This window comes from Plectropomus leopardus, chromosome 12 (genome assembly GCF_008729295.1).
Source record: "Plectropomus leopardus isolate mb chromosome 12, YSFRI_Pleo_2.0, whole genome shotgun sequence".
Classification (NCBI taxonomy): Eukaryota; Metazoa; Chordata; class Actinopteri; order Perciformes; family Serranidae; genus Plectropomus; species Plectropomus leopardus.
Genome location: NC_056474.1, coordinates 8,189,637 through 8,204,871, shown reverse-complemented (window position 1 = coordinate 8,204,871; position 15,235 = coordinate 8,189,637). Strand labels below are relative to the sequence as shown.

Genomic DNA, 15,235 nt, shown 5'->3' with positions numbered 1-15,235 from the left:
GTGCAAACTGGTAGAAGTTTAAAAGTTTAGTATAAACTTATGCAGGGAGGAAGAGTGGCAGATTTTTTTTGTGTAAGTTAATGTGCAAGGCTAAGTTATGTAGAACAATAAGGATGACAGTTCTCAATTAGTGAGGTGAGGTGTGTACAGGGTTATTGCCTTGAGCAGGAAAGATTTCCTCTATCAAATGTGATTTTATTAAGCCTAGGGACTGTTCGTTATTTATGAGAGAGGATGGGATGTTGCAAAATGGGGGAGGCACCTCAAATAGTTTTTCAAGCACTGGGAAGGGAGTTGTGTTTTTATTTTGTTTAAGACCACAGTCACAACTGTATTTGTGGTCTTGCACTGGATTGTATTATACTGTGCAATGCTTCTAATACTTAGTCGCACTTGTAGTCGCACTTGTGAATGTAAATGCTTACGGTTAAGGCGTGGCGAGCTGGGAGACTGCATTAAGCAGACAACCCTACTGAAGCTCCTAAATAAAAGTATGCTTATTGTATATTCTATAAATATGCATTTATCCTTGTCTTTAATGTCTTGGATCTCCTTTCAAAAACACAATATATTAGCAACTATATAAATACGGCTAAACAATTTAATCTCAAAATTAGTTTTGCGTCTTGAGACAGCAGATGCATGTAATGTTTTTGCCTCACTGAGAAAAATGTAGGATTTTAACAACAGTTGCAAAATTTAATTACATGCAGATACTGATGTTACTTAAAATAATGAGCATTTTTTCATTTTTAACATATGAGGAACTGTTTTACCTAATTCTACTTCATTGCCATAATAAATATAACCAGCAAATATCAATACTAAATCCCAGCAAAGCACTACACCTCGTACTGAGTTACTGTCTTATTGGTTTATTGCTGCGTACAGGCAATTGTGACATCTTTAGCATACAGATTTCCTGGAGTGTGCATGCTGTATTGATCAAAAATACTACTTTGGTTACAAAGAAAGATTCTTGTAGACCTCAATAAGGATTTCTATGTTGTGCTGATTTCGTTATTGTGTCTAAACAAATGTGACAAAAGAGAATACTTTCAGCAGAGGAGGAAGCAAAATACAGTCTGAGTGTCAACTAACAGGCTTACTGGATCATCACATATAAAGGCACTTTTCGAAGCTGTTTGCTTTTCGTGTTGTTGTCGGTTGTTTGCTTGCTCGTAGCCCCAGTGAAATGTGTTTTTTTCTTATTGCTTTTGTTGACTGTTTGGCAAAGACAAAGACATCATTACTCCATGTCATCGTGGTTCTGGGTCGACTCGTTGATCACCTGAACGAGGACGCAGAGGACAGAGAAAAGGTGAGCAGGGATTGTGCGTCTGAGCTCAAATGACCGTCAGAAAATTACTTCATTGATTGGAAAATCACTTTAAGTGGATTCTACCTGACCGTCCCTGGTCTCGATGGTCTTGATGAGAACCTTCTTAGTTGTTGTAGCTTCAAAATGAGGTTTGGATTCAATCATTGTTTCTAAAAAAAAAAAAAAAAAAAAGAGGAAGAAGAAATAGGAGATTGTTTTATTATCTGTCATTCCTGCTGTGAAATCAACATGCAGACTGATCTTACCTCTCAGGTTTAGAGATGAGAAGTTTGGCAGCGGGGTGGTGATTCTAAAAAAAAGTTGCGCCCACAAATCAATTTAAGTGTTTTTGTTGTACGTCATGAATGATCACAGGCATATTTAAACCAGGGTTCCTAAAGCTTAAGACATTTTAAATCTATTACCTTTTAAGCCTTTTTTAATGCCACTCGGGATGAAATTTAAGACCAATTTTACGGTAACCAAATGTGAAAAAATAAATTAATTAAAAAGAACATGAAATATGAACCAACATTTTCTACACCGAGTTAAAAACAAATTTGCCCGAACATCTACTGTAACATAAAACACTTGTTGGTCCAGTGAAAAAAAGTTAGATCTTGTTAGAATTGGGAAATAACGAGTATTTATTGGGGATTTTTATTTCATATTTTAATACCCCTCATGAAGAATTTAAAAAGAGGGATTTGGCCAGTTATTAAAAATAATTATAGTAATAGAATTACCAATTATTTTTGATATTTTACAATGCAACTTTAGAAAACAAGCTGTTCATAAAATCCTACTTCCTTTTGAAAGACAGATTTAAGACAATTTAATACCAATTAAGGCCTTATTTTTTGATTAATGAATTCAATGCCTTTTAACACTTTTTAAGGATTCGCGGAAACCCTAATCTAGACTTCTAGACATCCTTCACCTGCTCTCCTCTCCCTCCAGCAGCTTCCTGTAGGTGGCAATCTCAATGTCCAGGGCCATCTTGACGTTAAGGAGGTCCTGGTACTCCCGGAGGTGACGGGCCATCTCATCCTTCATGTTGTGAATGTCCTCCTCCAGGCGGCTGATGGTGTCTTGGTAACCACCTGTTTCCAGGGAAAAGTTTTCCTCCATCTCTCTCATCTGGCGGTCCATAGACTCGTTCTGGGACGGCAGCCAAGAAGGAACAAAATGACACTCAAGCAGTGAAAATAACATGTTTCAAAAATAAATACAAGAAGGGGTTTTTTTTGCTTTGAGACTCTCTACTTTTGCATCTATTTGCTGTGTTATTAGTCAAATATATGCAGGTTTTTCTGAACTTTTTGAGCTCAGTTATTTGATTCAAGCCTTTTTTTGCACAATTATTTCGCACACCACAGCCTTAATTTAAAGTCGCATACTCACGGTTCCTTTGAGTGCATCCACCTCACAAGTAAGTGACTGAACTTGGCGTCTGTAGTCGTTGGCCTCTTGCTTGGCCACTCTCAGAGCATCATTATTCCTGGCTGCAGCTTCGGTGAGGTCAGCAAACTGGCAGCCACAGAGAGAGCGACAAACACAGAGAGAGGAGGGAGGAAATGACAAATCAACTGTTCAATAAACGATGAGTCAGAGGCTGAGGGTGAGTGACTGTGGCAGATAGCTTAAAGCATGTAAATTATGAAAGAGGTGGCCACAAAAAGACAGTGCACAGCAGCTTTGTGGTGAAGCAATTTTAAGCAGAACACTGTTCTCTGCAATTCAGTCTTCAAAAGTCATAGAGAAAGAGAGATTCTACTGGCAGATGACTTAATACATTTTTAAAAGGTTTTTTTTTGGCTTTTTGCCTTTATTTGATAGTGAAGTATGACAAGAAAGGTGCAGAGCCGGGATGATGTGCAGTAAGGACACAAACTTTGTAGATGGGGCACTCAGTCTACATGATAACTTAGTGGTCGCCCAGGAATTGATGCCTTTTATATATAGTAAAGAAAATGCAATAATTGATTTTTTTTGGGGGCCAAGTGGGGGCAGGTAGTGCCAACTGAGACAATAAACAAGCTGACAAGGGCCACAAAACTGGACCAAAACAGGAGAGTTGGGAGCCACAAAACCAAAACAAATAGAAGGACACTAAAATGCCCCATAGAGCTGAGGTGAACTGCGGAGAGTCTAGTGGCTCCATCAGCCAGGGTAACTGTCTTCATATACAGTAGTCATGTGATCAACCGTTATATAAAAATATTGATTATTACCGCTTCAAATGGTATGGATCTTAGATGTGTTTAATATGGGATTCTATTAAAGCTCTGATCCATTTATCATGTTGCTTTTGATTGTTTTGAATAAGGATGTCAATGGTTAACTGTTAATTAGTTAACCTCCGACAATATTTTCAACTCTCCTACCAGGTTGCCCCTGTGAGTAAGCAGCTCAATTTTGAGGAGCAAACCCCCTTTTAGCATTGATAACTCCTGTTAGGTCTCTTAGTGCCTTTAGCAGTGTCAGCACAAGTAGTGGTGCTAACACAGTTAACAATGCTAAAATGCAGCTAAAAATGGAGCTGCTTTCTCACAATGGCAACGCAGGCAACGTGCCAATTTAAGATCTGTGAGATAAGGACATCAAGTCAGTATAGGACCGACACAGTGTGTTTTGGAGGGATTTTGCCTGCTGTATTTTTGTTTTGTATTCTACAATAAAACCTCGTTAAAGTTTTTCCCGCCTCACGTGAGTACTTAAATGTCACAAAATGGGGTTGGAACACGAGTCAGACTAAGTGGCCTAGAAACTTTGGTATGGTGAATGGACACTACACCTTACCTTGGATTTGTACCACTCCTCAGACTCCTGGATGTTTTTGGAGGCCAGGTTCTCATACTGCAGACGGACATCCCTCAGAGCAGCTGTCAGGTCAGGTTTAGCCATCTCCATGTCCACCTGCACATGCTGCTGCTGCTGGATCTGGTTCTGCAGCTCCAGCATTTCCTGCAACACAATCAATACAACTGTCATGTACATTATTTTCTTTTCTTTGCTTACTCAGATGACATACGTTGAGGACGGTATTACAAGTGCACAGACCATTTTAATTATTTTGATGTCCTTTTGTGTACTTTACCATGGCTTTTTGGGCTGTATCGAACCCTACGGATTTGGTTCTCTGGGCAGATTAACAAATACTTCAAATTATTTGGCTCAGTATTCATCAGGGTGCCTTTAGCTTATTAAGTGGTGCGTGTTTTTCTGCAGTAGACCGGGTCAGCTTTGGCCACTTTAAGGGAAGCTTACCTCATCATGCAGCTTCTTGAGGAAGTTGATTTCGTCCTGGAGTGACTCAACCTTTCGCTCCAGATCCAGTCTGGCGAGGGCAGCATTGTCCACATCCTGTGTAGTGACACCAGCTCTTAATAAGGTGACTTGTGAAGGTGACATGAACTGTGTATTATGTTGTTGCTGACATAGAAAGAAAATGCCCTTTTACATGCTGTATGAGCACAACTCACACAACAGCCACACACACAAAATGACCCTGTGTGTGGTGAGACAAGGTCACAAGCACATGCATCCAATAGAAATCAACCATAGGCACATGACAAGTGTCACTGCAGATGTTTTCTTGTGTGTGTTTTATATACTGCAGAACGTTTTAAGCTACGGTCCTCGACTAAAGGACTTAAGTAGTTTTGCATTATCTGAACTTTGAGTATTTCACATTTCATTATTTTATACTTTACTATTATTATTATTATTACTGCTCCACTACATTTCAGAGGGAAATAATGTACTTTTTATGCTGCTACATTTCTTTTACATTAATTGTTAGACGGAGTGTAAATCACAAGTTTCATCACAATACAGTATTATATGATTTCTTTGGACAATAACAGTTAATTTGCTGATATCTCAAAGTCTGCCACGATATGATTTTGATTTGATTCAATTCGGATTCCTCTGAACGATGTGAGAATAGCAGATAATATTCTCATCGTCTTTTTCTTGGCTTTTTCTTGGCTGCTTGCCATCATCTGCCTGGCGCTGGGCTGCAAGCACCGTTTGAACATTTAGTAACGAGGTTTACTTGGACGGAAATGGTGGTACAAGATGTGCCATGCACATTTCAGATTTAAGGAATATCTTAAAGACGACAAATTAATGAATGTCTTCACTTGAATTGGTAACAATGGATGGTTGATCATTGAATCGATATATCTTACCATATCAATATACTGTTATAATTGTTACTAATGACTTTTCAGGTTGAGATTTTACATGCAAAACACATAAACTAAGAAAATATAATGCAGTGTTTTAATATTAAACTATCCAGTAGTATATTAAGTACCTAAAATTGGCTACAAATTTACAAATCAAACTATTTAGTAATAATAACTAATAATACAATATATTATTATGATGATATAATACTATTAAGTGAGTCTTTCGGTGTAATACGTGTTTTTACTCTTGGTGCTTCAGGTATATTTTTGTATATATTACTTTTTATTAAATAATTATTGCAGGACTTTAATTTGTTGTAGAGTCTCTAATTTCTATCTTTACTAATGTAAAGGATCTGAATACTTCCCTGGAGTTTGTCATACAGGAAAAAAGACAAAAGCAAATCAATAAGATTCTATCAATTTTTATCCGTCTATAAATGAGGTGGTATTAAAACTGATCAAATCATTCTGTGTGCGCTTGCTTATTACAATAAATGCATCGGAAATCTCAACTTTTCATTTTGAAAAGTGAGACTTTTTACACATACTTTAATTTTTCTAATGGTTTTAATTATCAATTATAGTTAGTTAAGTGTTTAACTAAAGTCAAAACCCTTCTGCATTTTTTCCTTAAAGGGTCGTAGTAACTGATAATAATAATATTATTATTTTAAAATATAAATAATAATAATAATAATAATAATAATAATAATAATAATAATAATATAATAATAATAATAATAGTAACAATAATAATAATAATGATAATAATAATAATAACAATAATCATCTTTTTAATGTAATAATAATATTAATAATAATAATAAAAATGTGATACTGCAATATTTTCTGAGATGGTTCTTGTACTGTTAAATTCTCATACCGTTGCAACCCTGTAAAGGAGGACTTGCAGAGCTTCCAGAGCCACAGAGTATTATTCAAGAGGTCCTTAATCTCATTTGTTGTTACCTAACTGCATTCCTAACCTGAAAGACTCTTCTGGCTCTTTTGGTAGAAGTGCAGTCCTTCAACTGGGAGCTCTGTTACTGTGAGCTTTAAGTTTTAATAATACAGCATCTTACCATTTTATAACTTCCCTAAATTAAGCATAAAATTCTCTCTTATGAACAAAAAAACCCTATAATGTAAAACATTTGTATTCAAAACATCCCAATATAATCTATGTAATTCTAACTCTTGCACTTAAACAGTCGCTGTTTGCACCGCACCTCTGTGCTTTGTCAGGGCGTTGGCAGGCTGGTAATGAAGGTATCAGCAAATGAAGCAGCTTTGCTCGTGCTCTAATGCCACAAACAAAGTGTGCTATTCAGCAGGGTTTCCCAAACAGGCCCGGGGCTGGAGGAGTGACTGTCTGCCTGACTGAGCGAGAGCCGGCTGCAGGCCCTGCATTGTTGACTGTGTGCCACCACAGCCTGCCACAGGGGACTTCCTTCCTGCCATTCATTTAGACAAGGTCATGATGGTGCAATGTATTGATAACATACTGCGCTTTCCAAAAAGTACCTAATCACTGAAGAATTTACTGTAAGTCTGCAGCTCTGATAATGCACCTCATTTTTGTTGTTTTTCATCCTCTTTTGTACTGTGAGATCCATCTGAAACCTTTTGCACGACTCACCATCACATCATTAATCACCATGAAGCCCAGTGATAGGGAACAATCACTGACAAGCCCATAACGACTGAGATTTTAATGTGCTGATACCCCACCCCCCACCCCCCTCAAACGAGCCAGCCGGATCACATGGTGGCTTGTCTTCTCGCTCTGATAACCACATTGGGTCCACACTGTTGTTGTGTCCGGCTCATTCATTGTGACCAGTCAGACTTAAAAAGATCTCCTCTCATTGCAGGCCTGATTTAACTCAACAGCCACAACTTGGCCTTTTGTACGGGCACCGGGGTCAGTTCTGCTCGACAGCTATTTCGGATCATGGCTCGAATCTGCTGTTGTACCATCAGAAGAGTGCATTCCTGTCTCTACAGCTCATGAGCAATAATTAGATAGAGGAGGGAGCAGGAGAGAAGGTGGACAGTTAAACCACATTGCTGTTAGAAGTGAGACTAACAGAGATAATTGAGGTCTATATAATCTATTTGACATCACCCGTCATCAATTTAAGGTTCAATACCAATCAATTTACAGCTTGCAGGCAGAATCTGGCCCCCACAGGGTGCTGAGAGGACCCCCAAATCATTTTCTAATACACAATGCATATACATAAGTCACAGTGGGAATTGTTTTTGTACTGACAATATATTTATAACGTGCCAGAGTGCATAAAAAGCATCAAAATAACAGCTTGTTCAGCTTGTTGATCAAAAAAGCACCAGGGAGGATCCACCACGCCCCCTAAAAGAGCAACTAATGCACTCAAATCGTAGAAACGCCCACCGTGTACATGTGGAGGGCTACTGTGAGTGGCCCCTGGCCTTCTGTCATTTTGCAAAAGTGGTCCACAGGAAAAACAATGAGTATCTGTTTTAAACCATCATTTAGCAAGAGAGGCGTGGCCGAGCTCAAGAGAAATCAGCATTTTCTGCTGCTGAAAACGTATATAATTCCCCATTATTACTCTTTTTGCAAAACCCTTATCTATGGCATATAACAGAGGCAGAGATTAACCTGATGTGGACAGTGTGACAAGGTTTATTTCATAAGGTGAATCATACGTTACCTGTCTGAAGCCCTGCATGTTGCCCTCAGCCTCCTCCCGCTGGGCAATCTCATCCTGCAGCCTGAAAAGACACACAAAAATCAAGCATTTCATTTCAACAGCCTACGAGATCTTTTCATCTCTACAACTGCCAACAGCCTTTTGTTCACGCATGATAACATTTTAGTGAAAGATAAACTTCAGACAAAGAGCTGCAGCAGCAGTTTTTGCGCAGTGCCTTTACGATTAAAACTAGGCTGCATTACAGTGTATATAACACATTTATAAATGACATAAGAGCATGCACATAATAATAATAATGACGGATCTGACGTTACGGGCCTACACAACATAACACAATTTGTATAGTTTCTTTATCATCACTCAGTAGTGCAGCGGGACGTGCCACGCCTCCTACTTCTCTCTCAGCCTGTCGATGTCATCCGCCAGGTTGTCCCGGTGAACTTCCACGCGGGCCTTCTCGTTGGTGAGCTGGTCCACCTGACGCCTCAGCTCCCGCATCTCATCCTCGTACAGATCTCCGACGCGGGACGTGCCTTTGCCCCGCAGCTGCTCCAGCTCCGCCAGCAGGATCTTGTTCTGCTGCTCCAAGAAGCGCACCTTCTCGATGTAGCTGGCGAAGCGGTCGTTGAGCGATTGCATCTGCGCCTTCTCGTTGGTGCGGTTCGTGATGAACTCGCTGTTTATGGCGTCGGACAGGGAGAAGTCCAAGTTCTCGGAGGACAGCCGGGGCATGGCCGCGCTGCTCCGGAGCCTGTGCGTCTTGGTCGCGAAGACGGTCGGCGCGGAGGAGACGTAGGATACCCGGGTGGAGCGCACCGGGCTGGAGAACTGGCGGCTAGAGTAGGTGGTCCTGGTGGCGACTCTCTCCCCTCCAAACATCTTCCTGTAAGACGACTGGGGGGCTGATCTGTAAGCCATCATGCCGGTATCTTCTCAGACAATAGCTCGGTGTTGCTCGTATCCCAACTGCATCAGCGGAGTGCGCCTAGGAAGGCGTTTCCTTATCCGTTACTTATTTATAGTCTCCTCCTCATGCAAATGTCCCAACGGTGACTTGAGTGACACCTTGACAATCCAATCAGAGATCGGCACACACGAAGGTTCAGGTCCATAACAGATCCTGGATCAAGCCGGTCCGAACTGTTCTTGCGCACAATAAAGTAACAATATGTGAGGTGTGGCATGTCCCGTCACATCCAAGATGTCCAACCATAGACCTCATTCAGAGTGTTTACAGGTATCAGACACTCAAATGTAATGCGTTTTAAGACTATTTCAAGATAAAATTTCACCAAATGAAAAGACTGACCTCGGACAATTTTTTTTATTAACCCTTTGAAACCTGAGCCAATTGGCTTGATTTCGTTTAAAACATTCAAATAAGGCAATTTGTAATTTATTTATTTAAAAAGGGATAGTGTACATTAATCCACATTTAAACAAATGTAAATGTACCCGAGTTATCTGGGGAGCTACTTTTCATCGGCAGTCCCTTGCCTGATGTTAAAAGGCAATGAGGGGGAAGGGGGGGAAGAAAAAAAAACATGAACATTTTGTGCTTAAAAATCTTTACAATTTTGTAACATAAATTTAAATATATAATTATGATAATTAGCTATAAATATAATTTGTCCATTGACATTTCCCCTAGTTTTTAAAAATAATTTTCTAAATCTATTAATTTGTTGCAATTTGTGTGCCATGTCTCACCAAGTTGCTCATTGCATTTTTCCACATTTTTGAAAGAAATCGCAGAGTTCAAAGGATTAAATATTTATGAAAGGCATCTGAAAGCAGTACAAGAAAGGTGATGTAGCTCCAGGTTTAAAAGGATTGAAGCTTTGCAGGTAAGTATAAAAGTAGGTATGTTTGTGTAGTAATATGCATTCTGCCAACAAGTGCGTGCTAGTATGAATTATTAGGTCTTGTGGTAGATTTAATGATTTCTAACATAACTTGGATGGATAAATGAAATTAGATAAAATGTTTGTGGCAATAAAGACCTCAAACATCCAAATTTAAACATATTTAATGTCTTTTAAGGTCTAATATTTATAAAATGTTAAAGACTTTAAGGACCTGTCACTGTGCACAAGCTGAATCAAATTTGGGTAACTACATTGGTTTCAACAGCAGCACCTGAGAGTCAGGAGATGCAGATTAGGCTATTGATAGTTCTTTAGAGGATTTATTTTAGATGTTTGCCACATCCATCTGGGAATTAAAGAAAGCCCTGAACCAAGTGTCTGATCTCAAACAACATTTTAAGATCCAGTGAGCATTTATTGGTGCACAGAAGATGAAATCATAGATGAAACTGTGACATTTGAATGTGGTCCTCTGGGAGAGAACAGGGTTTTCCCATAGCTCTGTCCATTTCAGGGAGATTTCATCCTCACAATCCAGATTTGACACAAATATGTGCTGAGAATTGCTTCCTGATATCTGACTTATCCACTGAATCAATTTCTATCTCCTCTTTTCTTTCCCTTTAGATGAAGTCACACACTCCACATGTACGTTCACACTGCATGGGTTTGGCCCATCTGTTTTGTGAAACATTGTGTCATAAGACTCCTCAATAAATTGTCACCCTGCCATGCAAATAGAGTTTTTATCAGCTATGGTGTGTGTGCATATTAGTATGCTATTTATGCACTTTGTTATGTTGTATATGAAATGCTTAAGTGAGAAAGAGTCGGCAGCTGCACAATCATGTTTTAAAAGGACATCATACAAGAGACAGAACATGCAAACACATCCAGGCCGCCCACTAATCTATTACACACTTAATGCTTGATGATCACACACTCAAAGAGAGAAAAATAAAGCGCAGAGAGGTTAGGGTGGGGTGCAAATCAAAGTCACCCAGCACTGGTGGTTTTTGCTGCAGCCTTGGAGCATATGTTTGCAGTGTTTTATTAAGCACCCTTTCCTCAGGCTGACCTGCGGCAAGTAATAAACACATCGGAAATGTCAGGGGAGACTTTCTCTCCACGTCTGTCTTTTTATGTCTTTTTCTCTCACCTCCTCTGCATACAGAGCTGTCGGTGCTGCAGTGCTGCTGACTAGCTGAGATTCAATGATTGTGAAGGGAGATGCGGGGCAGCTGGGCTGAGCCAGTGACACTCTACACCTCTCAGACACACTGCTACACTGCTGCACTGCTGCTAATGGGTGTACTGTGCCCTTTACAAAACATGAAAGAAGACATTTGGTGATGTTTGGTGACTAGATAGCAGCCAGAACGCACAAATATTTCTTTCAAAGAGATTTTCACAGTTTTGCCCCCGAGGTTCGGATGTCTGCAGCGGTTTGGATGTTGGCATGTTGCCCCTGAGATATGACTGTGCAGGGGTACGTAGCTACCCAGTGAGCTGAGCTGATTTTTGTGAAGCCTCAAAGGCTGGAAAAAGAGCATTTTTAAAGCATCACCTACAGTCTGGCTTTGTTTGAGAAAAAAGAAGGACAAGTTAAGGGTTTTGGTTGTATCTGCATTGTCCTTATCCTTAGTCTTAACAATTTGGTCTTCTTACTGTTTTTGCAAGATCAACAAATTACACTTTTCTCCCTGTTTTATGCAGGGGTGAAAGAAGAATTTTCTTCACTTACTTAAAAATGATCAATACCAGATTAAATAAAATACTTGGTTACAGGTATAAGTCCTACATCAAAATGAAACACTCAAATACAAGTATTATCAACACAATGTAGATAATTAATTAAAATTTAAGTACTTCATATACAGAAAGGCATCTGTAAGTGTTATATTATAATAATACTTCATGACTATTATTTATATTTTGACATTTAATTAGTCCTAAAATGTTGTAGTTATTCCAAATGGAGCTAATTCTAAATGCTTTATCTACTTTATGGTAGTTTAATCTATCTTAATGCGTCATATTTTATGAACACAACTCAAAATCATGGCTGAAAGGCAAGCAAAATTGCAACCAAGCTCTTAAACTTATTTAAAATCGGAAGTGTGCTTTGTCTGCATGTTTTATGATTGCTGTCCCTGTATTTTTATATTTTATGTGCTCTTATGAAGTGCACTCTATTACAGTATTGCTTATTCTGTTCTAATGCATTGTATCTGTTTTTCAGGAGTTGTCATCCAACCAGCCCAGGGACTTCACTTGGCTAAACATACACATTTATAGAAATGTTAATTAATGTGCACTGTCTCTGTAATCTTAAATAGTATAAATGAATTCATAAAAACTGCTATTTTTTGTTTTACATTAATCTAAACAATTACTTGTAACTACATGTTAAAAATGTAAAGTACAAAAAAGCATAAAATGGAAATACTTAAAAAGTACATCAAAATTGTGCTTTAGTTTCATACTTGAGTCAATTTACTTCCTATCACTCCTTCCAAGAAATTATTTTGGAAAGTACCAGCAAGAAGAGGTGAGCACTGAAGCTCTCTGTTTCTTGACACAATCACATTAAGAAATCCAATGACGTCAAGGTGTCAGGAGGTAAAGCCACTTAGAAGCAGCTTTGAAGCTATTTTAGATACAAATCTGTGTGAGTTTGGAGCAGTAATTCAATTATCTAGTAAAGAAAGTGGTCACTGGATATGATATTCTAAAAGTAAAAAGTTAGGACTTAAAAAAAAGTGACAATCAAAAATATTTTCTGTTTTTTTTCTTTAAATGAATTGATATTCTGTACGGTTCTCATCCTAAACCAAATGTAAGTTTATATTTATTTCTTTGCAAAGGTATATCTTAGCATGCCATTTAAGAATTACAGAAGTGCTGTGCAGGTGAGGGAGGAGGGAAGCCAAACACTGTTCATCTGCACACACAGCGATGACGCTCAGCCGGTCGAAAATTGTTAAATTTACCTTTATATTCAGTAGTTTTTTCTCAATCCGCAGTGATGTGGTGGTTCACTTTTACACTGTGATCTGTACGTTAGGCTGCAGCCTCTATCTGTATCTTTTTAACCCGTTTTGCTGCTGAGTGAGTTTGATATCCTGGATATATCTTTCAAAAGCGCACTCTAGATCCTTCTGTCTGCTTTTCTCTGAAATTGCTTTTTCATTTTTACAAAATATGATCACATTTCTCCCGAGAGTGCAGTTAGCAATAGTGAGAGCTTCATGGTAGCTCCGACAGCTTGACAGACCATCACAAAGGGGCGGGGCTTCGCAAAGGGTCAATTGCTATTACCATACACTGATTAACTGCTAAAAAGTGCTTACCATAATGGTGAAAGAAGTATTTAGACTTAAATTTCAGGGAAACTCCACTTTTTCACACAGCAAAGTGTGTTTACAGGTATTGGGGATGCTATGCAAATACCAGTGGTACTAGAGGGGCCCACACAGGGGCCCTAGTATAAGAGAACGGTAAAACCCCATTTCTAAAACAGGCAATGGAAATTCACATGATAAACACTCACTAAGGGGCAGGGGGGCCGTAAAAATTCCTCCTCCCAGGCCCATTATGAGCCAGCCCTGGCAGTGTTGGCCACAGAGACAGACAGAGGAGGCCGGGATTGTCACAGACAGAGCAGGGATTGTGTATTGCTGATCTGTCACTTAACTGCAGCGACAGAATGCAGACAGTGGGCTGTAATTATTGTTTGTCGCCCGGTGTTTGCCAGAGCCATAGTTTAGGCCAAATAGCTCCCATTCTTGGCAATGTTTGGAATTTATCGTTTGGTCCTTTTTTTATTTTTGTTGCTGAGGTTCCCGATTTCTCTCCAAAGCAACAACACTGCAGGGGAGCTCATTAAAAAGATTGTACAACAGGACTCGGAGAAGAATCAAATAAGACTCAACATTAGTCAGAGTCAGTCGGCTAGTAATGGGACAGGGCAACAGATAAGTTAAATCTTGTTTCTGGGTGTCATCGCCTCTGAACCGCAGGCGCTGGGCAGCAAAAAGGCATCCTTTGTTTCATTTCCCATGATGGTGAATCACCAACCCGCGCGCCCTGTAGCCATAGCAATCGTCCCCAACATTATTTGCCAACGCTGAAGCTCAGACAGAGAAGGATTTAGGGACTGCCCTGTTCACAGAGGTGAACTCTTACAGGAAATTAAAGATTTATTTCACTCATACAGTTGCAGAAATTAAGGTTTGTTGTGTATCGTTAGCAACAGTGTGTCCTTATCTCACATTAAGGTAGCTTTTAGTTTTGCTTGTTTTGGGGTTTTTTTGGTCAGATAAATTGGTTGGCTTCTTTGTGGGTTGTGACACGGCAGATTTAGTGGAGTAGTGGAGTGCCACAGCACAATGTATTTGTTGCGCCTCAGTGAATGCATGAAGATCAGACTGAAGTAAATCTACATGTGTGAAAGGACGGCTGTCTAAGCCAGGGAACCCCAGTGAGCTTTTGTCAAGTCTGTGCGGGATGGCAAGGCTAAGTGGTGGAATGTAACTCTGTACATTTACTCAAGCAGTTTAATTTGATAGAATTTTGAGGTCCTTGTACTTTACTGCAGTTTTGCCATTTTCTGCTAATTTACTTTAAGTTAATTACATTTTAGAGGTAAATGTAGTCCTATTTTCTCCACAACATTAAGCTAACAGCTGGAGTCATTAAGTAATCAGTTTAGGTCAGATTTTTACAATTAAAACATACAACAATGTTACCACCCCTTGACACATTTCATATGTCTGAGATGATTGTTTGTTGACAAAAACAAAGATTAGAACAAATGCAAAACAAAAATGCATTATAGTCATGGGAGTTATAAATAAAACATTAAAAAATAAGGTAATAAACAAATATAAAACTGAGTTATGAACATCAGGTTTGAATATGAGTATTTGTTTGGGACTTGGGAGGTATTATTATTATTTTTTATTGTATGAATCTAAAGAGAAGAGAAGAAAACTATTAATATAAAAAGCCTAACCATAATTAGCTAAGGCTTCAGCCTACACCTTTTCAGTCAAAATAGCTTGTCTTGGTTTGTCACTTCTTCAAAATGTAATGACTTATAATTATTATTATTATTATTATTATTATTATCATCATTAT

General features: G+C 38.9%; 1 protein-coding gene across 1 annotated transcript; it reads right to left on the bottom strand.

Annotated features, from left to right (window-relative positions):
• Window positions 1-855: 855 nt before the first annotated feature.
• LOC121951062 (vimentin A2-like) lies at window positions 856-9,204 on the bottom strand. Its single transcript, XM_042497248.1, has 9 exons — window positions 8,620-9,204; window positions 8,223-8,283; window positions 4,592-4,687; window positions 4,124-4,288; window positions 2,726-2,851; window positions 2,262-2,482; window positions 1,588-1,631; window positions 1,406-1,491; window positions 856-1,291 (listed from the first exon to the last, which is right to left on the bottom strand). Exons 1-9 carry the CDS (start codon window positions 9,144-9,146, stop codon window positions 1,250-1,252), a joined length of 1,368 nt encoding a protein of 455 aa, XP_042353182.1. The 5' UTR covers window positions 9,147-9,204; the 3' UTR covers window positions 856-1,249.
• Between the last annotated feature and the right edge of the window lie 6,031 nt (window positions 9,205-15,235).

Excerpts from the sequence above, each read along its gene's own strand:
- LOC121951062 (XM_042497248.1), bottom strand. The coding sequence starts at position 9,146 with ATGATGGCTTACAGATCAGCCCCCCAGTCGTCTTACAGGAAGATGTTT. Across the intron at positions 4,289-4,591 it reads TCAAGAAGCTGCATGATGAG|GAAATGCTGGAGCTGCAGAA; the intron begins GTAAGCTTCCCT and ends ATTGTGTTGCAG. Across the intron at positions 1,632-2,261 it reads CTGGAGGGAGAGGAGAGCAG|AATCACCACCCCGCTGCCAA; the intron begins GTGAAGGATGTC and ends ACTTTTTTTTAG.